Source organism: Phyllobates terribilis, unplaced genomic scaffold (assembly GCF_046119375.1).
Source record: "Phyllobates terribilis strain yellow unplaced genomic scaffold, ASM4611937v1 Scaffold_10__3_contigs__length_209671492, whole genome shotgun sequence".
In the NCBI taxonomy this organism is placed as follows: domain Eukaryota; kingdom Metazoa; phylum Chordata; class Amphibia; order Anura; family Dendrobatidae; genus Phyllobates; species Phyllobates terribilis.
This window is the reverse complement of record NW_027362770.1, coordinates 205704807-205730776: the sequence shown is the minus strand read 5'-3', so window position 1 is coordinate 205730776 and position 25970 is coordinate 205704807. Positions and strand designations below refer to the sequence as shown.

Below are 25970 nucleotides of genomic sequence, written 5' to 3'. Positions count from 1 at the left end.
TGGTCGTGCAGCGGTATGGTGGAGCGAGGACCCTTCCCGCGAGGGCTCACAGTCTACAAGTGATGGGTGAGGATATAGTAGGTGAGGGTAGAGCTGGTCGTGCAGCGGTATGGTGGAGCGAGGACCCTGCCCGCGAGGGCTCACAGTCTACAAGGGATGGTTGAGGATACAGTAGGTGAGGATAGGGCTGGTCGTGCAGCGGTATGGTGGAGCGAGGGCCCTGCCCGCGAGAGCTCACAGTCTACTAGGGATGGGTGAGGGTACAGTTGGTGAGGGTAGAGATGGTGGTGCAGCGGTATGGTGGAGCGAGGGTTACTGCAGGTTGTAGGCTTGTCGGAACAGGTGGGTCTTCAGGTTCCTTTTGAAGGTTTCCACGGTAGGCGAGAGTCTGATGTGTTGGGGTAGAGAGTTCCAGAGTAGGGGGGATGCACGGGAGAAATCTTGTATGTGATTGTGGGAAGAGCAGATAAGAGGGGAGTAGAGAGGGAGATCTTGTGAGGATCGGATATTCAGATACGAGTTGCAGTACTTAATAAAGTGACAAGGGTACGGCCCTGAAGATAACTCCTGGGAACCTGTAGGAAATCTCACTGCTCCTCGACTGCTTAGAATTTCACTAAAATTATCTCTTACTCATTGTTTGAGTATTGTGTCTAGCTGTTAGTCTAGTTTCCAGTCTCCAGTTCTTGAACATTCTTACCCAGACTGTTCATCTACGGATTGTTTCCTACTAATCCTTGCTATCTCCAAGTACTTTTACTACTGCTTGCTGTTCCTACTTGTGCTCCTTCGGCCACTTGTGCCAGTATAGTAACAGAAATGCAAAACCACAGTCTTCGCTTGTAACGAGCAGCGCAGTGTCTCTGACTGACACTGATCTCAGATGTTTTCTGTGTCTTGCTGCTGCTTTCTAGTGAATTAAGAGAGAAGTAAAAGGTATGACTGCAATAAAACTGCAGCTCCGTCATCACTGATCCATCGTCTGGCACCTCTCCTATCTCTTTCTTTTGTTATTCCCAGACTACTACTCTCATCTTCTTGAGAGCTGCAGTTGTCTGGAGTCCTTGTCCAATATTTCAGCGCTTTCTCTTCCGATCTCTCGCTGAGCTGTGAGCTCTGTTGTCCTCTCTCTATCCCGAGAATCACAAATTATTCACCAGACCTGAATGTGGAGTGGATTTGCTCGTCTGTAATTGATGCTCTTAGGAGACAGAATGACCGACACCAGGTGTCCGGGCCGACTGCGGAACAAGATGTCCGAGCACTGAGATGATAAATCAGAGCTCAGCCCTGAAAACTCTGCGCTCTGAGATAGTCAATCTGTAGACAGATGATAATCAGGAGCTCAGCGATGGCGGCTGCGGGGTCGGAGAGCAGTTCCCGTGCCAGGTGTGCGGCACTCCGGACTCGTCTCACTGTGTGTTTGTGATAGTGCAGCACGTGGCGGTGAGAGGTCGGCGCGTGGCGGTGAGAGGTCACCATGTTGGACCTTGTTTACTTAGATGACAGAATCAGTTAAAGTGGCAGAACGTCCCGGACATGGAGGTCACTTGTAATTGTGCTCCGGTAGCAGGCCCCTCTGGTGTTAGTGGGGTCGGCACAAATGGAAATTAATTACTTTAGGGGGGACCTTGAATGGGGGGAGGGGTGCAGAAGATAAACTGTTCCAGGATCTGTGGTGCAGCAGCAGAGGAGCTCTGCCCGTCTACCTGCACCTGACATGGTGCTGACAGCTGCCGGATGAGCCTACAGACAGTGTGATGGCTGCCACCCGGTCGCTTAGGGTACATCCCACAATGCACTGCTCTGTATTACTGCACTGTGCAGCATGTTGCAGCCTTGAATCCTTACCATTACTTGGTTTCTGTTCACACTGTCAGAGCTGGTGGGTTAACTCTTCGCCGCGATGATGGATACATTATTGGTAATTGTTGCCAGTGAGACGTCACAATTATAGGAAATTCTAAAATTATTTTATTTAAAAAAAAAAAAAAAGTAAAAATGTCAGAAGATCTGAGTCCCGGAGACGTTGCGTGTCAGGGGACATTTCTTCTTTTCCGACCCCTTCCTCACATCTTGTCATGGAGAAAAATTAAAATCCATGATAAAAGATTAGAGAAAAGAGCTCCTTTGGAATTAGGTAACCACGGAAACTCCCAATGGCTTAAGAAATGTGAGGCCCTTCTTCAGGATAAGAGTTTGTGAGCTTACTGGAAAATGAACCACTTCGCGCCAGAGCCTGTTTTTGCCTTCATGAACGGCCAATTTTTTCAATTCTGACCACTGTCACTTTATGAGGTAATTACTCTGGAGCTTCAACTGATCCCCCTGATTCTGAGATTGTTTTTTCGTGACATATTGTTCTTCATGATAGTGGTAAAATTTACTCGATATCACTTGCGTTTATTTGTGAAAAAATCGGAAATTTGGCGAAAATTTTGAAAATTTTGCAATTTTCAAAATTTGAATTTTTAAGCCCTTAAATCAGAGAGATATGTCACACAAAAGAGTTAATAAATAACATTTCCCACATGTCTACTTTACATCAGCACAATTTTGGAACCAAAATTTTTTTTTGTTAGGGAGCTATAAGGGTTAAAAGTTGACCAGCGATTTCTCATTTTTCCAACAAAATTTACCAAAACATTTTTTTTAGGGACCACATCACATTTGAAGTCACTTTGAGAGGTCTTTATGACAGAAAATACCCAAAAGTGACACCTTTCTAAAAACTGCACCCCTCAAGGTGCTCAAAACCTCATTCAAGAACTTTATTAACCCTTCAGGTGCTTCACAGGAATTTTTGGAATGTGGAAGAAAAAAATGAACATTTAACTTTTTTCACAAAAATGTTACTTTAGACCCAATTTTTTTTATTTTCACAGGGGTAACAGGAAAAAATGGACCCCAATTTTTTTTGTGCAATTTCTCTTGAGCGCGCTGATACCCCATATGTAAGGGAAAACCACTGTTTCGGCGCACGGCAGGGCTCGGGAGGGAAGGAGCGCCATTAGACTTTTTGAATGTAAAATTTGTTTGAATAATTAGCGGACACCATGTTGTGTTTGGGGAGCCCCTGATGTGCCTAAACAGTGGAAACCCCCCACAAGTGACACCATTTTGGAAACTAGACCCCTTAGGGAACTTATCTAGATGTGTGGTGAGCACCTTGAACCCCCAGCTCCTTCACAGAAGTTTATAATATTGAGCCATAAAAATAAAATTTTCACATTTTTCCCACAAAAAATGTTTTTCATCCCCTAATTTTGCATTATCATAAGGGTAACAGGATAAATTGCACCATGAAATTTGTTGTTCAATTTCTCCTGAGTACACCGATACCCCATATGTGGCTGTATCGTACCACTCAGCCAGACGGCGAGATCTGGGGGGGACGGAGCGCTATTTGACAATTGGAGAACAAATTATTGTAGAATAGGCATTTGGATTTGGGAGCACAACATTTTCTGAATTTCTTTTGGGGGGCAAGGGCCATTTTTCTTTTCCAGAGCCTTTCTGCTACCAGTAACTTGGAAGTCCCTTATATTTTTAACAGATGACGGACCTGAGTGGGGACTAGCTTTTTTTGAGGACTGAGTTGAAGCTTTTATTGGGAACATTTTACGTAACATTTATCCGGCGCTCGAGGCTGAGCACTTACATCGGGGTTTCCATCTAAATTTCCAAGTGATGTAATTCAGATGAAACCCCTGCGGGATCCATTCACTGTAATGAGGCAGCAGAGTTACTCTGGACTCCGTCTGGCCTCTGTTTAGCGGTGTCCTTTTTTTCAGAAGTGCACAAAACTGTGGCCAACCGCACTTTTATGCACGCCTAAAACAAATGACACCGTGGGATCCCAGGCCAGACGGCATCCACAGTGGCCTATCCTATATCTGCCTCATTACAGGGAATCTTCCGTCATGGGTTCCGGCTGAATCACATATTTCAGAGATTTACACGGAAACTCTGGTGTAAGTGCTCAGCGCAGAGCACAGGATAAATGTGAGCAGAGCCTTACTGCGATCTTTGGGAGACATAATAAACAAATCAGTAGCAGGTGAAGAATTGGTTTTATTTATTTTTTACGCCGTTCCTCGTGCGGTATAAGTGATGAGATTACTTTATTCTTCGGGTCGGTGCGATTACAGAGATACCAGATTTATATCGGGTTTTTATGACTGACAGCTGTCACACACTATGAGACGCTTTCTTTTGCAAAATCTAGTTTTTGCATCACCATATTTTGAGAGCTATAATTTTTCCATATTTCGGCCGATAGAGTCATGTGACGGCTTGTTTTTTGCGGGACGAGTTGACATTTTTATTGGTACCATTTTTGGGTACGGGACATTTTTTGATCGCTTTCTATTCCGTTTTTTGGGAGGTAAAATTAACAAAAAACAACAATTCAGGAATTGTTTTTTGAGGGTTTTTTTTATGCCGTTCTGCGTGTGGTAAAAGTGATCAGGCAGCGTTATTCTTCGGGTCAGTACGTTTACAGCGATACTACACTTACTGTATATTTTTTTTATGTTTTGGCGCTTTTACACAATAAAACAATTTTATAGAAATAATATTTTTTTTTTCGTTGCTTTATTCTGAGAGCTATAACTTTTTTATTTTTCGGCTGATGGAGCTGTATGGCGGCTTTTTTTTTGCGGAACAAGATGACGTTTTCAGCGGTACCATTTTTATTTCTATTTTGCTTTTTGATCGCATTTTATTCCACTTTTTGTTTGGCGATATGATGAAAAAGCATATTTTTTTGCTCCGTTTTTTATTTATTTTTATTACGGTGTGCACAGAAGGAGTTAATTAGTGTGACAGTTTTAGAGCTCGGGTTGTTTCGGACGCGGCGATACCAAATATGTGTACTTTTTTTGGTTTTGTAAAAATATACGGATTTATTGGTTTAATATTTTATTTATTTATTTTTATTTATTTTGTGATTTTTTTTTTTAACAGTTTAAAAACATTTTTTTTACTTTTTTTTACATTTTTACTTAGTCCCTGTGTGGGACATTAATTTTTATTTTTTTGATCACTGACCTCATGTAATGTAATAGACATATATAACATTACATGAGATCTTCGCTGACTGTTTCACAGTCAGAGTCTCCTGCTTGGCTTCAGCTGCAGGCTGAGCCAGGCAGGACACCATATATGGCAGATCTGGAGGCGGTCATGTGACCTCCAGCTGCCATAGCAACCCCAGGTCCTGGAAGATATCAGTGGTCGTCGGAGAGGTAAGTAAGACGACCCCCTCTCCTCTGTCTATCTTCTATATGCCGCGATCACTATAGATCGCGGCATATAGAACATAGCAAACGGTTAACATCACTGGGACCTGATCCAACCAGGTCCCGATGATGTCCCCTGTCAGAGCTAACGCTCTGCACCGGAATCGCAGCGCTTGCAGGACCCTGGGGGTCCTGAGTGCTGCGAGACCACCCACCGTTTTTAAACGTCGGCGCTGCACAGAGCCCAGCAAGCGCCGACGTTTATCTACAGTGGGCGGTCGGGAACCGGTTAAGTAGGGAGGTTTGCATGAACTGCATCAATCTAATAGATACGAAAATCATATTTTTGGAAACGCGATGAAGTGGAGAATGCGATGCAAAGTTTCAAGTCACTGAGCGATGACCAGAATCCTGTTAATTGAATATGAACCTGATAGACGAGGCTACACCTGGCATATATGGTCTCTATCTAAAGATAAAATCATGATAAAAAAATATGACATTGTTATTGAGCACCTGCGACTCTACGGAGCAAAGATATAGGCAATGTAGGAAATCTCATAATTTTCTGAAACTGAAGCCAAATCCCAAGTTCAACCCTATACTGAGTCATCCAGGGGAGGTGTGTGGGTGTAATTTAGGAGATAATAAAAGGCAAATGCCAACTTTTAGGTGTTGTCAGTACTAGGAAGCACAGTTCACTGCGGGTGCTGTCCGGTTTCCTGGAGTGCCTCCCTCCATAAATCTGAAGCCATCGCTGTGATCACAGGTTTAGTAAGTTTCTTCTGTTTATCTGTTTATTTTATGTAACTGTATATACTGTATTGTTTTGTCCCCTTTGTAAAATCTTGTGTATATTTTTTTATAAACACTGCCTATCGTTCTGAATTAAATATAAAATTGAATAGTTCTGTTCCTTTTACTCTGTAAACTGCACCCCCAAGGTGCAGGGTTATGATGCCACCGGTGGGGATGACGCCACCCAGCTCGCCCGAAGTCATCAAGGCGAGGTGTGTGGATGTAACTTAGAAGCTAATAAAAAGGCAAATGCCAACTTTCAGCGACTTGAAACCATGCTTTGCATTCGCCGCTTCATCACGTTTCCGAAAATATGATTTTCCTGTCTATTGGATCGACGCAGTTCATGCAAACTTCCCTTCTTACTTTCTAGTAAGCAGACAAAGAAAATCCCAGATCTTTACGTTTTTTTTCAAACTCTTATCTCGATCGCAAATCGAATCCACATTCCTGAAGCAGGGCCTCACATCTGTTAGCCATTGGGAGTTTCTGTGGTTACCTAATGCCAAAGGAGGGGGTCAACCACACAGAGTAGAGTGCAAGCTCTTCTCTCATCTCTCATCATGGATTTTAATTTTCTCCATGACACATCTGATCCTTTGAGAGCCAGGTGGGGGCACACAGCCTCGGTGCAGGGAAGGTACCAGCTCTCTCATGTATCCAGACCCTCGGATTCTTCTTGGTTGCCCTCGGATCTGTACAGGTGACTGGTGGCAGGACCCAGCTGGTCCAGATTCCGGAGCCGTCACCTGGCGGCAGGACAGATCGGACTGGGGGTACAGGCAGGGTTATGATGCCACCGGTGGGGATGACGTCACCCAGAGTCTTGGATGGCTCCAGGTCAGTATAAGTAGCCTGGCTCTGACACTGAGATCCTCGTCTACAGGAACGGCCATTACTCAGCGTGGTATCGAGTCATTAATCTGAGGACGTCCCAGCAGGCGGTGGCAGCGGTGGCACTAGAGGCGGGTCTCCTTCTGGGACCAGTACCCACACTGCAGCAGGCTGGAGGGCAGCGCGGAGCTCTTACAGCGGTTGCACGGAGCGCGGTTCTCTCCGGTCGGACATCGCTTCTTCAGTATGTAGAGCACAGCGGCGCTCAGGCCAAGAAAGACTGCTCCCAGCACCAGTGTCATCCCCAGGTAGATGGACCTGCGGAGAGACCACCGTGCACATCAGCCACCGGCAGAGGAAAAGCCTAAAGGAGCAGATATGACCCTCTGTGTCTACCAGTGCAGAAGGCGGAGCAGGACACCGCTCAATACGCTCCGCAACATGCACAACACAGTTGGTCAGTTTTGCTCAGTGTCTCTTTAAGGGACACAAATGAAATCTCCATCCTCCAGTGATAACGAGTTCTCTGGACTTTGTTATCCGTTATTCCAATATTCTCAGATCTCTGCTTGCTGTCAGTGAATGGACCTCTACTGTCAGAGGATGAAGTCTGCTGATCCAGTGCACGATGCTGAGGGTTTGTTACAGTGTATTAATGTTATCAGCTGGGAGTCCAGAGAGATTTACTGGAGCTGGAGTGCACAGAACTCGCACACTGATCCATTGTAGCAAAATCCTACAGAGCTGAAAGCTGAAGCCGCGGGTCACCATACTGCTCAGATTGTATGAAGCTGCTGCCGCATCACTGCCAACCACTCGGGGGCAGCACCCTGCACCAACCACCGGTACTGTAACACTGCACCAGCCGGACGGGCGACCTGTCTGCAGCCGCCCTCTCCTAGTGTCATTGCCGGCTCTCATCCCTCGCTCCTGTCTGCAGCCGCCCTCACCTAGTGTCATTGCCGGCTCTCATCCCTCGCTCCTGTCTGCAGCCGCCCTCTCCTAGTGTCATTGCCGGCTCTCATCCCTCACTCCTGTCTGCAGCCGCCCTCACCTAGTGTCATTGCCGGCTCTCATCCCTCGCTCCTGTCTGCAGCCGCCCTCTCCTAGTGTCATTGCCGGCTCTCATCCCTCGCTCCTGTCTGCAGCCGCCCTCTCCTAGTGTCATTGCCGGCTCTCATCCCTCACTCCTGTCTGCAGCCGCCCTCACCTAGTGTCATTGCCGGCTCTCATCCCTCGCTCCTGTCTGCAGCCGCCCTCTCCTAGTGTCATTGCCGGCTCTCATCCCTCGCTCCTGTCTGCAGCCGCCCTCACCTAGTGTCATTGCCGGCTGTCATCCCTCACTCCTGTATATGGCCACTATCATCTAGTGTCATTGCCGGCTCTCATCCCTCGCTCCTGTATATGGCCACTATCACCTAGTGTCATTGCCGGCTCTTATCCCTCACTCCTGTATATGGCCACTATCACCTAGTGTCATTGCCGGCTCTCATCCCTCGCTCCTGTCCGCAGCCGCCCTCACCTAGTGTCATTGCCGGCTCTCATCCCTCGCTCCTGTCTGCAGCCGCCCTCACCTAGTGTCATTGCCGGCTCTCATCCCTCGCTGCTGTATATGGCCACTATCACCTAGTGTCATTGCCGGCTCTAATCCCTCGCTCCTGTCTGCAGCCGCCCTCACCTAGTGTCATTGCCGGCTCTCATCCCTCACTCCTGTATATGGCCACTATCATCTAGTGTCATTGCCGGCTCTCATCCCTCGCTCCTGTATATGGCCACTATCACCTAGTGTCATTGCCGGCTCTTATCCCTCACTCCTGTATATGGCCACTATCACCTAGTGTCATTGCCGGCTCTCATCCCTCGCTCCTGTCTGCAGCCGCCCTCACCTAGTGTCATTGCCGGCTCTCATCCCTCGCTCCTGTCTGCAGCCGCACTCACCTAGTGTCATTGCCGGCTCTCATCCCTCGCTCCCATCTGCAGCCGCCCTCACCTAGTGTCATTGCCGGCTCTCATCCCTCGCTCCTGTATATGGCCACTATCACCTAGTGTCATTGCCGGCTCTTGTCCCTCGCTCCTGTATATGGCCACTATCACCTAGTGTCATTGCCGGCTCTCATCCCTCGCTCCTGTATATGGCCACTATCACCTAGTGTCATTGCCGGCTCTCATCTCTCGCTCCTGTCTGCAGCCGCCCTCTCCTAGTGTCATTGCCGGCTCTCATCCCTCACTCCTGTCTGCAGCCACCCTCACCTAGTGTCATTGCCGGCTCTCATCCCTCGCTCCCATCTGCAGCCGCCCTCACCTAGTGTCATTGCCGGCTCTCATCCCTCGCTCCTGTATATGGCCACTATCACCTAGTGTCATTGCCGGCTCTTGTCCCTCGCTCCTGTATATGGCCACTATCACCTAGTGTCATTGCCGGCTCTCATCTCTCGATCCTGTCTGCAACCGCCCTCACCTAGTGTCATTGCCGGTTCTCATCCCTCGCTCCTGTCTGCAGCCGCCCTCACCTAGTGTCATTGCCGGCTCTCATCCCTCACTCCTGTCTGCAGCCGCCCTCACCTAGTGTCATTGCCGGCTCTCATCCCTCACTCCTGTCTGCAGCCGCCCTCTCCTAGTGTCATTGCCGGCTGTCATCCCTCGCTCCTGTCTGCAGCCGCCCTCACCTAGTGTCATTGCCGGCTGTCATCCCTCACTCCTGTCTGCAGCCGCCCTCACCTAGTGTCATTGCCGGCTCTCATCCCTCGCTCCCGTCTGCAGCTGACCTCTCCTAGTGTCATTGCCGGCTCTTATCCCTCGCTCCTGTCTACGGCTTCCCTTACCTAGTATCATTGACGGTTCTCATCCCTCGCTCCTGTCTGCAGCCGCCCTCACCTAGTGTCATTGCCGGCTCTCATCCCTCACTCCTGTATATGGCCACTATCACCTAGTGTCATTGCCGGCTCTCATCCCTCGCTCCTGTCTGCAGCCGCCCTCACCTAGTGTCATTGCCGGCTCTCATCCCTCGCTCCTGTCTGCAGCCGCCCTCACCTAGTGTCATTGCCGGCTGTCATCCCTCGCTCCTGTCTGCAGCCGCCCTCACCTAGTGTCATTGCCGGCTCTCATCCCTCTCTCCTGTCTGCAGCCGCCCTCACCTAGTGTCATTGCCGGCTCTCATCCCTCGCTCCTGTCTGCAGCCGCCCTCACCTAGTGTCATTGCCGGCTCTCATCCCTCGCTCCTGTCTGCAGCCGCCCTCACCTAGTGTCATTGCCGGCTCTCATCCCTCGCTCCCATCTGCAGCCGCCCACACCTAGTGTCATTGCCGGCTCTCATCCCTCGCTCCTGTATATGGCCACTATCACCTAGTGTCATTGCCGGCTCTTGTCCCTCGCTCCTGTATATGGCCACTATCACCTAGTGTCATTGCCGGCTCTCATCTCTCGCTCCTGTCTGCAACCGCCCTCACCTAGTGTCATTGCCGGTTCTCATCCCTCGCTCCTGTCTGTAGCCGCCCTCACCTAGTGTCATTGCCGGCTCTCATCCCTCGCTCCTGTATATGGCCACTATCACCTAGTGTCATTGCCGGCTCTCATCTCTCGCTCCTGTCTGCAGCCGCCCTCTCCTAGTGTCATTGCCGGCTCTCATCCCTCACTCCTGTCTGCAGCCACCCTCACCTAGTGTCATTGCCGGCTCTCATCCCTCGCTCCCATCTGCAGCCGCCCTCACCTAGTGTCATTGCCGGCTGTCATCCCTCGCTCCTGTCTGCAGCCGCCCTCACCTAGTGTCATTGCCGGCTCTCATCCCTCTCTCCTGTCTGCAGCCGCCCTCACCTAGTGTCATTGCCGGCTCTCATCCCTCGCTCCTGTCTGCAGCCGCCCTCACCTAGTGTCATTGCCGGCTCTCATCCCTCGCTCCTGTCTGCAGCCGCCCTCACCTAGTGTCATTGCCGGCTCTCATCCCTCGCTCCCATCTGCAGCCGCCCTCACCTAGTGTCATTGCCGGCTCTCATCCCTCGCTCCTGTATATGGCCACTATCACCTAGTGTCATTGCCGGCTCTTGTCCCTCGCTCCTGTATATGGCCACTATCACCTAGTGTCATTGCCGGCTCTCATCTCTCGATCCTGTCTGCAACCGCCCTCACCTAGTGTCATTGCCGGTTCTCATCCCTCGCTCCTGTCTGCAGCCGCCCTCACCTAGTGTCATTGCCGGCTCTCATCCCTCACTCCTGTCTGCAGCCGCCCTCACCTAGTGTCATTGCCGGCTCTCATCCCTCACTCCTGTCTGCAGCCGCCCTCTCCTAGTGTCATTGCCGGCTGTCATCCCTCGCTCCTGTCTGCAGCCGCCCTCACCTAGTGTCATTGCCGGCTGTCATCCCTCACTCCTGTCTGCAGCCGCCCTCACCTAGTGTCATTGCCGGCTCTCATCCCTCGCTCCCGTCTGCAGCTGACCTCTCCTAGTGTCATTGCCGGCTCTTATCCCTCGCTCCTGTCTACGGCTTCCCTTACCTAGTATCATTGACGGTTCTCATCCCTCGCTCCTGTCTGCAGCCGCCCTCACCTAGTGTCATTGCCGGCTCTCATCCCTCACTCCTGTATATGGCCACTATCACCTAGTGTCATTGCCGGCTCTCATCCCTCGCTCCTGTCTGCAGCCGCCCTCACCTAGTGTCATTGCCGGCTCTCATCCCTCGCTCCTGTCTGCAGCCGCCCTCACCTAGTGTCATTGCCGGCTGTCATCCCTCGCTCCTGTCTGCAGCCGCCCTCACCTAGTGTCATTGCCGGCTCTCATCCCTCTCTCCTGTCTGCAGCCGACCTCACCTAGTGTCATTGCCGGCTCTCATCCCTCACTCCTGTATATGGCCACTATGACCTAGTGTCATTGCCGGCTCTCATCCCTCACTCATGTATATGGCCACTATCACCTAGTGTCATTGCCGGCTCTCTTCCCTCGCTCCTGTCTGCAACCGCCCTCACCTAGTGTCATTGCCGGCTCTCATCCCTCACTCCTGTCTGCAGCCGCCCTCACCTAGTGTCATTGCCGGCTCTCATCCCTCGCTCCCGTCTGCAGCTGACCTCTCCTAGTGTCATTGCCAACTGTCATCCCTTGCTCTTGTCTACGGCTTCCCTTACCTAGTGTCATTGACGGTTCTCATCCCTCGCTCCTGTCTGCAGCCGCCCTCACCTAGTGTCATTGCCGGCTCTCATCCCTCGCTCCTGTCTGCAGCCGCCCTCACCTAGTGTCATTGCCGGCTCTCATCCCTCACTCCTGTATATGGCCACTATCACCTAGTGTCATTGCCGGCTCTCATCCCTCGCTCCTGTATATGGCCACTATCATCTAGTGTCATTGCCGGCTCTCATCCCTCGCTCCTTTCTGCAGCCGCCCTCACCTAGTGTCATTGCCGGCTCTCATCCCTCGCTCCTGTCTGCAGCCGCCCTCACCTAGTGTCATTGCCGGCTCTCATCCCTCACTCCTGTATATGGCCACTATCACCTAGTGTCATTGCCGGCTCTCATCCCTCGCTCCTGTATATGGCCACTATCATCTAGTGTCATTGCCGGCTCTCATCCCTCGCTCCTGTCTGCAGCCGCCCTCACCTAGTGTCATTGCCGGCTCTCATCCCTCGCTCCTGTCTGCAGCCGCCCTCACCTGGTGTCATTGATGGCTCTCATCCCTCGCTCCTGTCTGCAGCCGCCCTCACCTAGTGTCATTGCCGGCTCTCATCCCTCGCTCCTGTCTGCAGCCGCCCTCACCTAGTGTCATTGCCGGCTCTCAACCCTCACTCCTGTATATGGCCACTATCACCTAGTGTCATTGCCGGCTCCCATCCCTCGCTCCTGTATATGGCCACTATCATCTAGTGTCATTGCCGGCTCTCATCCCTCGCTCCTGTCTGCAGCCGCCCTCACCTAGTGTCATTGCCGGCTCTCATCCCTCGCTCCTGTATATGGCCACTATCATCTAGTGTCATTGCCGGCTCTCATCCCTCGCTCCTGTCTGCAGCCGCCCTCACCTAGTGTCATTGCCGGCTCTTGTCCCTCGCTCCTGTCTGCAGCCGCCCTCACCTAGTGTCATTGCCGGCTCTCATCCCGCACTCCTGTATATGGCCACTATCATCTAGTGTCATTGCCGGCTCTCATCCCTCGCTCCTGTCTGCAGCCGCCCTCACCTAGTGTCATTGCTGGCTCTCATCCCTCGCTCCCGTCTGCAGCTGACCTCTCCTACTGTCATTGCCGGCTGTCATCCCTTGCTATTTTCTACGGCTTCCCTTACCTAGTGTCATTGACGGTTCTCATCCCTCGCTCCTGTCTGCAGCCGCCTTCACCTGGTGTCATTGCTGGCTCTCATCCCTCGCTCCCGTCTGCAGCTGACCTCTCCTAGTGTCATTGCCGGCTGTCATCCCTCACTCCTGTCTGCAGCCGCCCTTACCTAGTGTTATTGCCGGCTCTCATCCCTCGCTCCCGTCTGCAGCTGACCTCTCCTAGTGTCATTGCCGGCTGTCATCCCTCGCTCCTGTCTACGGCTTCCCTTACCTAGTGTCATTGACGGCTCTCATCCCTCGCTTCTGTTCGCGGCTGCCCTCACCTGGTGTCATTGCTGACTCTCATCCCTCACTCCTGTCTGTAGCCTCCCTTGCCTAGTGTCAATACCGGCTCTCATCCCTCGCTCCTGTATATGGCCACTATCACCTAGTGTCATTGCCGGCTCTCATCTCTCGCTCCTGCCTGCAGCCGCCCTCACCTAGTGTCATTGCCGGCTGTCATCCCTCGCTCCTGTCTACGGCTTCCCTTACCTAGTGTCATTGCCGCCTCTCATCCCTCGCTCCTGTATATGGTTACTATCTCCTAGTGTCATTGACGGCTCTCATCCCTCGCTCCTGTCTACGGCTTCCCTTACCTAGTGTCATTGCCGGCTCTCATCCCTCGCTCCTGTCTGTAGCCTCCCTTACCTAGTATCATTGCCGGCTCTCATCCCTCACTTCTGTATATGGCCACTATCACCTAGTGTCATTGCCGGCTCTCATCCCTCGCTCCTGTATATGGCCACTATCATCTAGTGTCATTGCCGGCTCTCATCCCTCACTCCTGTATATGGCCACTATCACCTAGTGTCATTGCCGGCTCTCATCCCTCACTCCTGTATATGGCCACTATCACCTAGTGTCATTGCCGGCTCTCATCCCTCACTCCTGTCTGCAGCCGCCCTCACCTAGTGTCATTGCCGGCTCTCATCCCTCGCTCCTGTCTGCAGCCGCCCTCACCTAGTGTCATTGCCGGCTCTCATCCCTCCCTCCTGTATATGGCCACTATCACCTAGGGTCATTGCCGGCTCTCATCCCTCGCTCCTGTCTACGGCTTCCCTCACCTGGTGTCATTGCCGGCTCTCATCCCTCGCTCCTGTCTGTAGCCTCCCTTACCTAGTGTCATTGCCGGCTCTCATCCCTCGCTCCTGTCTGCAGCCGCCCTCACCTAGTGTCATTGCCGGCTCTCATCCCTCGCTCCTGTCTGCAGCCGCCCTCACCTAGTGTCATTGCCGCCTCTCATCCCTCGCTCCTGTATATGGCCACTATCACCTACTGTCAATGCCGGCTCTCATCCCTCGCTCCTGTCTGCAGCCGCCCTCACTTAGTGTCATTGCCGGATCTCATCCCTCGCTCCTGTCTGCAGCCGCCCTCACCTAGTGTCATTGCCGGCTCTCATCCCTCACTCCTGTATATGGCCACTATGACCTAGTGTCATTGCCGGCTCTCATCCCTCACTCATGTATATGGCCACTATCACCTAGTGTCATTGCCGCCTCTCTTCCCTCGCTCCTGTCTGCAACCGCCCTCACCTAGTGTCATTGCCGGCTCTCATCCCTCACTCCTGTCTGCAGCCGCCCTCACCTAGTGTCATTGCCGGCTCTCATCCCTCGCTCCCGTCTGCAGCTGACCTCTCCTAGTGTCATTGCCGACTGTCATCCCTTGCTCTTGTCTACGGCTTCCCTTACCTAGTGTCATTGACGGTTCTCATCCCTCGCTCCTGTCTGCAGCCGCCCTCACCTAGTGTCATTGCCGGCTCTCATCCCTCGCTCCTGTCTGCAGCCGCCCTCACCTAGTGTCATTGCCGGCTCTCATCCCTCACTCCTGTATATGGCCACTATCATCTAGTGTCATTGCCGGCTCTCATCCCTCGCTCCTGTATATGGCCACTATCATCTAGTGTCATTGCCGGCTCTTATCCCTCACTCCTGTATATGGCCACTATCACCTAGTGTCATTGCCGGCTCTCATCCCTCACTCCTGTATATGGCCACTATCACCTAGTGTCATTGCCGGCTCTCTTCCCTCGCTCTTGTCTGCAACCGCCCTCACCTAGTGTCATTGCCGGCTCTCATCCCTCACTCCTGTCTGCAGCCGCCCTCACCGAGTGTCATTGCCGGCTCTCATCCCTCACTCCTGTCTGCAGCCGCCCTCACCTAGTGTCATTGCCGGCTCTCATCCCTCGCTCCTGTCTGCAGCCGCCCTCACCTAGTGTCATTGCCGGCTCTCATCCCTCGCTCCTGTCTGCAGCCGCCCTCACCTAGTGTCATTCCCGGCTCTCATACCTCGCTCCTGTCTGCAGCCGCCCTCACCTGGTGTCATTGCCGGCTCTCATCCCTCGCTCCTGTCTGCAGCCGCCCTCACCTAGTGTCATTGCCGGCTCTCATCCCTCGCTCCTGTCTGCAGCCGCCCTCACCTAGTGTCATTGCCGGCTCTCATCCCTCACTCCTGTATATGGCCACTATCACCTAGTGTCATTGCCGGCTTTCATCCCTCACTCCTGTATATGGCCACTATCACCTAGTGTCATTGCCGGCTCTCATCCCTCGCTCCTGTCTGCAGCCGCCCTCACCTAGTGTCATTGCCGGCTCTCATCCCTCGCTCCTGTCTGCAGCCGCCCTCACCTAGTGTCATTGCCGGCTCTCATCCCTCACTCCTGTATATGGCCACTATCACCTAGTGTCATTGCCGGCTCCCATCCCTCGCTCCTGTATATGGCCACTATCATCTAGTGTCATTGCCGGCTCTCATCCCTCGCTCCTGTCTGCAGCCGCCCTCACCTAGTGTCATTGCCGGCTCTCATCCCTCGCTCCTGTCTGCAGCCGCCCTCACCTGGTGTCATTGCCGGCTCTCATCCCTCGCTCCTGTCTGCAGCCGCCCTCACCTAGTGTCATTGCCGGCTCTCATCCCTCGCTCCTGTCTGCAGCCGCCCTCACCTAGTGTCATTGCCGGCTCTCAACCCTCACTCCTGTATATGGCCACTATCACCTAGTGTCATTGCCGGCTCCCATCCCTCGCTCCTGTATATGGCCACTATCATCTAGTGTCATTGCCGGCTCTCATCCCTCGCTCCTGTCTGCAGCCGCCCTCACCTAGTGTCATTGCCGGCTCTCATCCCTCGCTCCTGTCTAAGGCTTCCCTCACCTAGTGTCATTGCCGGCTCTTGTCCCTCGCTCCTGTCTGCAGCCGCCCTCACCTAGTGTCATTGCCGGCTCTCATCCCTCACTCCTGTATATGGCCACTATCATCTAGTGTCATTGCCGGCTCTCATCCCTCGCTCCTGTCTGCAGCCGCCCTCACCTAGTGTCATTGCTGGCTCTCATCCCTCGCTCCCGTCTGCAGCTGACCTCTCCTACTGTCATTGCCGGCTCTCATCCCTCACTCCTGTATATGGCCACTATCACCTAGTGTCATTGCCGGCTCTCATCCCTCACTCCTGTCTGCAGCCGCCCTCACCTAGTGTCATTGCCGGCTCTCATCCCTCGCTCCTGTCTGCAGCCGCCCTCACCTAGTGTCATTGCCGGCTCTCATCCCTCCCTCCTGTATATGGCCACTATCACCTAGGGTCATTGCCGGCTCTCATCCCTCGCTCCTGTCTACGGCTTCCCTCACCTGGTGTCATTGCCGGCTCTCATCCCTCGCTCCTGTCTGTAGCCTCCCTTATCTAGTGTCATTGCCGGCTCTCATCCCTCGCTCCTGTCTGCAGCCGCCCTCACCTAGTGTCATTGCCGGCTCTCATCCCTCGCTCCTGTCTGCAGCCGCCCTCACCTAGTGTCATTGCCGCCTCTCATCCCTCGCTCCTGTATATGGCCACTATCACCTACTGTCAATGCCGGCTCTCATCCCTCGCTCCTGTCTGCAGCCGCCCTCACTTAGTGTCATTGCCGGATCTCATCCCTCGCTCCTGTCTGCAGCCGCCCTCACCTAGTATCATTGCCGGCTCTCATCCCTCACTCCTGTATATGGCCACTATGACCTAGTGTCATTGCCGGCTCTCATCCCTCACTCATGTATATGGCCACTATCACCTAGTGTCATTGCCGGCTCTCATCCCTCACTCCTGTCTGCAGCCGCCCTCACCTAGTGTCATTGCCGGCTCTCATCCCTCGCTCCCGTCTGCAGCTGACCTCTCCTAGTGTCATTGCCGACTGTCATCCCTTGCTCTTGTCTACGGCTTCCCTTACCTAGTGTCATTGACGGTTCTCATCCCTCGCTCCTGTCTGCAGCCGCCCTCACCTAGTGTCATTGCCGGCTCTCATCCCTCGCTCCTGTCTGCAGCCGCCCTCACCTAGTGTCATTGCCGGCTCTCATCCCTCACTCCTGTATATGGCCACTATCATCTAGTGTCATTGCCGGCTCTCATCCCTCGCTCCTGTATATGGCCACTATCATCTAGTGTCATTGCCGGCTCTTATCCCTCACTCCTGTATATGGCCACTATCACCTAGTGTCATTGCCGGCTCTCATCCCTCACTCCTGTATATGGCCACTATCACCTAGTGTCATTGCCGGCTCTCTTCCCTCGCTCTTGTCTGCAACCGCCCTCACCTAGTGTCATTGCCGGCTCTCATCCCTCACTCCTGTCTGCAGCCGCCCTCACCGAGTGTCATTGCCGGCTCTCATCCCTCACTCCTGTCTGCAGCCGCCCTCACCTAGTGTCATTGCCGGCTCTCATCCCTCGCTCCTGTCTGCAGCCGCCCTCACCTAGTGTCATTGCCGGCTCTCATCCCTCGCTCCTGTCTGCAGCCGCCCTCACCTAGTGTCATTCCCGGCTCTCATACCTCGCTCCTGTCTGCAGCCGCCCTCACCTGGTGTCATTGCCGGCTCTCATCCCTCGCTCCTGTCTGCAGCCGCCCTCACCTAGTGTCATTGCCGGCTCTCATCCCTCGCTCCTGTCTGCAGCCGCCCTCACCTAGTGTCATTGCCGGCTCTCATCCCTCACTCCTGTATATGGCCACTATCACCTAGTGTCATTGCCGGCTTTCATCCCTCACTCCTGTATATGGCCACTATCACCTAGTGTCATTGCCGGCTCTCATCCCTCGCTCCTGTCTGCAGCCGCCCTCACCTAGTGTCATTGCCGGCTCTCATCCCTCGCTCCTGTCTGCAGCCGCCCTCACCTAGTGTCATTGCCGGCTCTCATCCCTCACTCCTGTATATGGCCACTATCACCTAGTGTCATTGCCGGCTCCCATCCCTCGCTCCTGTGTATGGCCACTATCATCTAGTGTCATTGCCGGCTCTCATCCCTCGCTCCTGTCTGCAGCCGCCCTCACCTAGTGTCATTGCCGGCTCTCATCCCTCGCTCCTGTCTGCAGCCGCCCTTACCTGGTGTCATTGCCGGCTCTCATCCCTCGCTCCTGTCTGCAGCCGCCCTCACCTAGTGTCATTGCCGGCTCTCATCCCTCGCTCCTGTCTGCAGCCGCCCTCACCTAGTGTCATTGCCGGCTCTCAACCCTCACTCCTGTATATGGCCACTATCACCTAGTGTCATTGCCGGCTCCCATCCCTCGCTCCTGTATATGGCCACTATCATCTAGTGTCATTGCCGGCTCTCATCCCTCGCTCCTGTCTGCAGCCGCCCTCACCTAGTGTCATTGCCGGCTCTCATCCCTCGCTCCTGTCTAAGGCTTCCCTCACCTAGTGTCATTGCCGGCTCTTGTCCCTCGCTCCTGTCTGCAGCCGCCCTCACCTAGTGTCATTGCCGGCTCTCATCCCTCACTCCTGTATATGGCCACTATCATCTAGTGTCATTGCCGGCTCTCATCCCTCGCTCCTGTCTGCAGCCGCCCTCACCTAGTGTCATTGCTGGCTCTCATCCCTCGCTCCCGTCTGCAGCTGACCTCTCCTAGTGTCATTGCCGGCTGTCATCCCTCATTCCTGTCTGCAGCCGCCCTCTCCTAGTGTCATTGCCGGCTCTCATCCCTCGCTCCCGTCTGCACCTGACCTCTCCTAGTGTTATTGCCGGCTGTCATCCCTTGCTATTTTCTACGGCTTCCCTTACCTAGTGTCATTGACGGTTCTCATCCCTCGCTCCTGTCTGCAGCCGCCCTCACCTGGTGTCATTGCTGGCTCTCATCCCTCGCTCCCGTCTGCAGCTGACCTCTCCTAGTGTCATTGCCGGCTGTCATCCCTCATTCCTGTCTGCAGCCGCCCTCTCCTAGTGTCATTGCCGGCTCTCATCCCTCGCTCCCGTCTGCAGCTGACCTCTCCTAGTGTCATTGCCGGCTGTCATCCCTCGCTCCTGTCTACGACTTCCCTTACCTAGTGTCATTGACGGCTCTCATCCCTCGCTTCTGTTCGCGGCTGCCCTCACCTGGTGTCATTGCTGACTCTCATCCCTCACTCCTGTCTGTAGCCTCCCTTGCCTAGTGTCAATACCGGCTCTCATCCCTCGCTCCTGTATATGGCCACTATCACCTAGTGTCATTGCCGGCTCTCATCTCTCGCTCCTGCCTGCAGCCGCCCTCACCTAGTGTCATTGCCGGCTGTCATCCCTCGCTCCTGTCTACGGCTTCCCTTACCTAGTGTCATTGCCGCCTCTCATCCTTCGCTCCTGTATATGGTTACTATCTCCTAGTGTCATTGACGGCTCTCATCCCTCGCTCCTGTCTACGGCTTCCCTTACCTAGTGTCATTGACGGCTCTCATCCCTCGTTTCTGTTCGCGGCTGCCCTCACCTGGTGTCCTTGCTGGCTCTCATCCCTCTCTCCTGTCTGCAGCTGCCCTCACCTAGAGTCATTGCTGGCTCTCATCCCTCGCTCCCGTCTGCAGCTGACCTCTCCTAGTGTCATTGCCGACTGTCATCCCTTGCTCTTTTCTACGGCTTCCCTTACCTAGTGTCATTGACGGTTCTCATCCCTCGCTCCTGTCTGCAGCTGCCCTCACCTGGTGTCATTGCTGGCTCTCATCCCTCACTCCTGTATATGGCCACTATCACCTAGTGTCATTGCCGGCTCTCATCTCTCGCTCCCGTCTGCAGCCGCCCTCACCTAGTGTCATTGCCGGCTCTCATCCCTCGCTCCTGTCTGCAGCCGCCCTCACCTAGTGTCATTGCCGGCTCTCGTCCCTCGCTCCTGTCTGCAGCCACCCTCACCTAGTGTCATTGCCGGCTCTCATCCCTCGCTCCTGTCTGCAGCCGCCCTCACCTAGTGTCATTGCCGGCTCTCATCCCTCGCTCCTGTCTGCAGCCGCCCTCACCTAGTGTCATTGCCGGCTCTCATCCCTCGCTCCTGTCTACGGCTTCCCTCACCTAGTGTCATTGCCGGCTCTCATCCCTCGCTCCTGTCTGCAGCCGCCCTCACCTAGTGTCATTGCCGGCTCTCATCCCTCGCTCCTGTCTGCAGCCGCCCTCACCTAGTGTCATTGCCGGCTCTCATCCCTCGCTCCTATCTGCAGCCGCCCTCACCTAGTGTCATTGCCGGCTCTCATCCCTCGCTCCTGTCTGCAGCCGCCCTCACCTAGTGTCATTGCCGGCTCTCATCCCTCGCTCCTGTCTACGGCTTCCCTCACCTAGTGTCATTGCCGGCTCTCATCCCTCGCTCCTGTCTACGGCTTCCCTCACCTAGTGTCATTGCCGGCTCTCATCCCTCGCTCCTGTCTACGGCTTCCCTCACCTAGTGTCATTGCCTGCTCTCATCCCTCGCTCCTGTCTGCAGCCGCCCTCACCTAGTGTCATTGCCGGCTCTCATCCCTCGCTCCTGTCTACGGCTTCCCTCACCTAGTGTCATTGCCGGCTCTCATCCCTCGCTCCTGTCTGCAGCCGCCCTCACCTAGTGTCATTGCCGGCTCTCATCCCTCGCTCCTGTCTGCAGCCGCCCTCACCTAGTGTCATTGCCGGCTCTCATCCCTCGCTCCTATCTGCAGCCGCCCTCACCTAGTGTCATTGCCGGCTCTCATCCCTCGCTCCTGTCTGCAGCCGCCCTCACCTAGTGTCATTGCCAGCTCTCATCCCTCGCTCCCGTCTGCAGCCGCCCTCACCTAGTGTCATTGCCGGCTCTCATCCCTCGCTCCTGTCTACGGCTTCCCTCACCTAGTGTCATTGTCGCCTCTCCCCATTACGAAAAACAGCTCCTAAAAAAAAATCCTACCCATAGTCCCCTATGTGCCAGTTTAATGGCTTTAATCAAGGTGACAAACTTCCTTCATATAGAATTGCCTACCCTGGTACACTGTAACAAACTCTCAGCTGTATGAGCAAGTATGGAGCAGTGCTCTGCCACTGAATGTAAACAGCAGTGATCCTACTCACTGACGGGAAACACAGATCCTGGAGGCAAAGAGGAGAAGTACTGTACTCCACCGACACGGATCTACTCCACAGACATGGATCTACTCCACCGACACGGATCTACTCCACAGACATGGATCTACTCCACCGACATGGATCTACTCCACCGACATGAATCTACTCCACCGACATGGATCTACTCCACCGACATGGATCTACTCCACCGACATGGATCTACTCCACCGACATGGATCTACTCCACAGACATGGATCTACTCCACCGACATGAATCTACTCCACCGACATGGATCTACTCCACCGACATGAATCTACTCCACCGACATGGATCTACTCCACCGACATGAATCTACTCCACCGACATGGATCTACTCCACCGACATGAATCTACTCCACCGACATGAATCTACTCCACCGACATGAATCTACTCCACCGACATGGATCTACTCCACCGACATGAATATACTCCACCGACATGAATCTACTCCACCGACATGGATCTACTCCACCGACATGGATCTACTCCACCGACATGGATCTACTCCACCGACATGAATCTACTCCGGAGCTGGGTCACTAATCTGCTGTTACATCATGCTTTACCCTCCAGACACCTCCAGAGCTGCAGTCACTATTCTGCTGTTACATGGTGTCTTGTCCTCCAGTCACCTCCAGAGTAGCACTCTCTATTCTGCTGTTGCATCATGTCTAATCCTCTAGTCACCTCCAGAGCTGCAGTCACTATTCTGCTGTTACATCATGTATTATCCTCCAGTCACCTCCAGAGCTGCGCTCAGTATTCTGCTGTTACATCGTGTCTTGTTCTCTAGTCACCTCCAGAGCTGCAGTCACTATTCTGCTGTTACATCATGTCTTATCCTCCAGTCACCTCCAGAGCTGCAGTCACTATTCTGCTGTTACATCGTGTCTTATCCTCCAGTCACCTCCAGAGCTGCAGTCACTATTCTGCTGTTACATCATGTCTTACCTTCCAGACACCTCCAGAGCTGCAGTCACTATTCTGCTGTTATATCTTGTCTTACCCTCCAGACACCTCCAGAGCTGCAGTCACTATTCTGCTGTTGCATCATGTCTTATCCTCCAGTCACCTCCAGAGCTGCACTCACTATTCTGCTGTTATATCATGTCTTATCCTCCAGTCACCTCCAGAGCTGCACTCACTATTCTGCTGTTATATCCTGTCTTATCCTCCAGTCACCTCCAGAGTTGCAGTCACTATTCTGCTGTTACATCATGTCTTATCCTCCAGTCACCTCCAGAGCTGCAGTCACTATTCTGCTGTTATATCTTGTCTTATCCTCCAGTCACCTCCAGAGCTGCAGTCACTATTCTGCTGTTACATTGTGTCTTGTCCTCCAGTCACCTCCAGAGCTGCAGTCACTATTCTGCTGTTGCATCATGTCTTATCCTCCAGTGTCATTGCCGGCTCTCATCCCTCGCTCCTGTCTGCAGCCGCCCTCACCTAGTGTCATTGCCGGCTCTCATCCCTCGCTCCTGTATATGGCCACTATCACCTAGTGTCATTGCCGGCTCTCATCCCTCGCTCCTGTCTGCAGCCGCCCTCACCTAGTGTCATTGCCGGCTCTCATCCCTCGCTCCTGTCTGCAGCCGCCCTCACCTAGTGTCATTGCCGGCTCTCATCCCTCGCTCCTGTCTGCAGCCGACCTCACCTAGTGTCACTGCCGGCTCTCATCCCTCGCTCCTGTATATGGCCACTATCACCTAGTGTCATTGCCGGCTCTCATCCCTCGCTCCTGTCTGCAGCCGCCCTCACCTAGTGTCATTGCCGGCTCTCATCCCTCGCTCCTGTCTGCAGCCGTCCTCACCTAGTGTCATTGCCGGCTCTCATCCCTCGCTCCTGTATATGGCCACTATCACCTAGTGTCATTGCCGGCTCTCATCCCTCGCTCCTGTCTGCAGCCGCCCTCACCTAGTGTCATTGCCGGCTCTCATCCCTCGCTCCTGTCTGCAGCCGCCCTCACCTAGTGTCATTGCCGGCTCTCATCCCTCGCTGCTGTATATGGCCACTATCACCTAGTGTCATTGCCGGCTCTCATCCCTCGCTCCTGTCTGCAGCCGCCCTCACCTAGTGTCATTGCCGGCTCTCATCCCTCACTCCTGTATATGGCCACTATCACCTAGTGTCATTGCCGGCTCTCATCTCTCGCTCCTGTCTGCAGCCGCCCTCACCTAGTGTCATTGCTGGCTCTCATCCCTCGCTCCTGTCTGCAGCCGCCCTCACCTAGTGTCATTGCCGGCTCTCATCCCTCGCTCCTGTCTGCAGCCGCCCTCACCTAGTGTCATTGCCGGCTCTCGTCCCTCGCTCCTGTCTGCAGCCACCCTCACCTAGTGTCATTGCCGGCTCTCATCCCTCGCTCCTGTCTGCAGCCGCCCTCACCTAGTGTCATTGCCGGCTCTCATCCCTCGCTCCTGTCTGCAGCCGCCCTCACCTAGTGTCATTGCCGGCTCTCATCCCTCGCTCCTGTCTACGGCTTCCCTCACCTAGTGTCATTGCCGGCTCTCATCCCTCGCTCCTGTCTGCAGCCGCCCTCACCTAGTGTCATTGCCGGCTCTCATCCCTCGCTCCTGTCTGCAGCCGCCCTCACCTAGTGTCATTGCCGGCTCTCATCCCTCGCTCCTATCTGCAGTCGCCCTCACCTAGTGTCATTGCCGGCTCTCATCCCTCGCTCCTGTCTGCAGCCGCCCTCACCTAGTGTCATTGCCGGCTCTCATCCCTCGCTCCTGTCTACGGCTTCCCTCACCTAGTGTCATTGCCGGCTCTCATCCCTCGCTCCTGTCTACGGCTTCCCTCACCTAGTGTCATTGCCGGCTCTCATCCCTCGCTCCTGTCTACGGCTTCCCTCACCTAGTGTCATTGCCTGCTCTCATCCCTCGCTCCTGTCTGCAGCCGCCCTCACCTAGTGTCATTGCCGGCTCTCATCCCTCGCTCCTGTCTACGGCTTCCCTCACCTAGTGTCATTGCCGGCTCTCATCCCTCGCTCCTGTCTGCAGCCGCCCTCACCTAGTGTCATTGCCGGCTCTCATCCCTCGCTCCTGTCTGCAGCCGCCCTCACCTAGTGTCATTGCCGGCTCTCATCCCTCGCTCCTATCTGCAGCCGCCCTCACCTAGTGTCATTGCCGGCTCTCATCCCTCGCTCCTGTCTGCAGCCGCCTCCAGAGCTGCAGTCACTATTCTGCTGTTATATCTTGTCTTATCCTCCAGTCACCTCCAGAGCAGCACTCACTATTCTGCTGTTACATCATGTCTTATCCTCCAGTTACCTCTAGAGCTGCAGTCACTATTCTGCTGTTACATTGTGTCTTATCCTCCAGTCACCTCCAGAGCTGCAGTCACTATTCTGCTGTTACATTGTGTCTTGTCCTCCAGTCACCTCCAGAGCTGCAGTCACTATTCTGCTGTTGCATCATGTCTTATCCTCCAGTCACCTCCAGAGCTGCACTCACTATTCTGCTGTTATATCAAGTCTTATCCTCCAGTCACCTCCAGAGCTGCAGTCACTATTCTGCTGTTATATCTTGTCTTATCCTCCAGACACCTCCAGAGCTGCAGTCACTATTCTGCTGTTACATCATGTCTTATCCTCCAGACACCTCCAGAGCTGCAGTCACTATTCTGCTGTTACATCATGTCTTACCCTCCAGACACCTCCAGAGCTGCAGTCACTATTCTGCTGTTACATCATGTCTTATTCCCCAGACACCTCCAGAGCTGCAGTCACTATTCTGCTGTTACATCATGCCTTACCCTCCAGTCACCTCCAGAGCTGCAGTCACTATTCTGCTGTTACATCATGTCTTACCCTCCAGATACCTCCAGAGCTGCAGTCACTATTCTGCTGTTACATCATGTCTTATCCTCCAGTCACCTCCAGAGCTGCAGTCACTATTCAGCTGTTACATCATGTCTTACCCTCCAGACACCTCCAGAGCTGCAGTCACTATTCTGCTGTTACATCATGTCTTATCCTCCAGTCACCTCCAGAGCTGCAGTCACTATTCTAATCTTACATCGTGTCTTACACTTCAGACACCTCCAGAGCTGCAGTCACTATTCTGCTGTTACATTAGGTCTTATCCTCCAGTCACCTCCAGAGCTGCACTCACTATTCTGCTGTTACATCATGTCTTACCCTCCAGTCACCTCCAGAGCTGCAGTCACTATTCTGCTGTTACACAGTGTCTTACCCTCCAGACACCTCCAGAGCTGCACTCACTATTCTGCTGTTACATCTTGTCTTACCCTCCAGACACCTCCAGAGCTTCAGTCACTATTCTGCTGTTACATCATGTCTTATCCTCAAGTCACCTCCAGAGCTGCACTCACTATTCTGCTGTTACATCATGTCTTATCCTCCAGTCACCTCCAGAGCTGCACTCACTATTCTGTTGTTACATCATGTCTTATCCTCCAGTCACCTCCAGAGCTGCACTCACTATTCTGCTGTTACATCATGTCTTATCCTCCAGTCACCTCCAGAGCAGCACTCACTATTCTGCTGTTACATCATGTCTTATCCTCCAG

The 25970-nt window shown here is 53.6% G+C and overlaps 1 protein-coding gene across 1 annotated transcript in view; it reads right to left on the bottom strand.

The window, feature by feature from the left end:
* Positions 1 to 1881: 1881 nt before the first annotated feature.
* The window catches only part of SLCO1C1 (solute carrier organic anion transporter family member 1C1), a 170834-nt gene continuing 146745 nt past the window's right edge, over positions 1882 to 25970 (bottom strand). The window contains 1 exon segment of the mRNA XM_073650590.1: positions 1882 to 7193. Coding sequence (XP_073506691.1) covers positions 7001 to 7193 — 193 coding nt within the window. The 3' untranslated portion in view covers positions 1882 to 7000.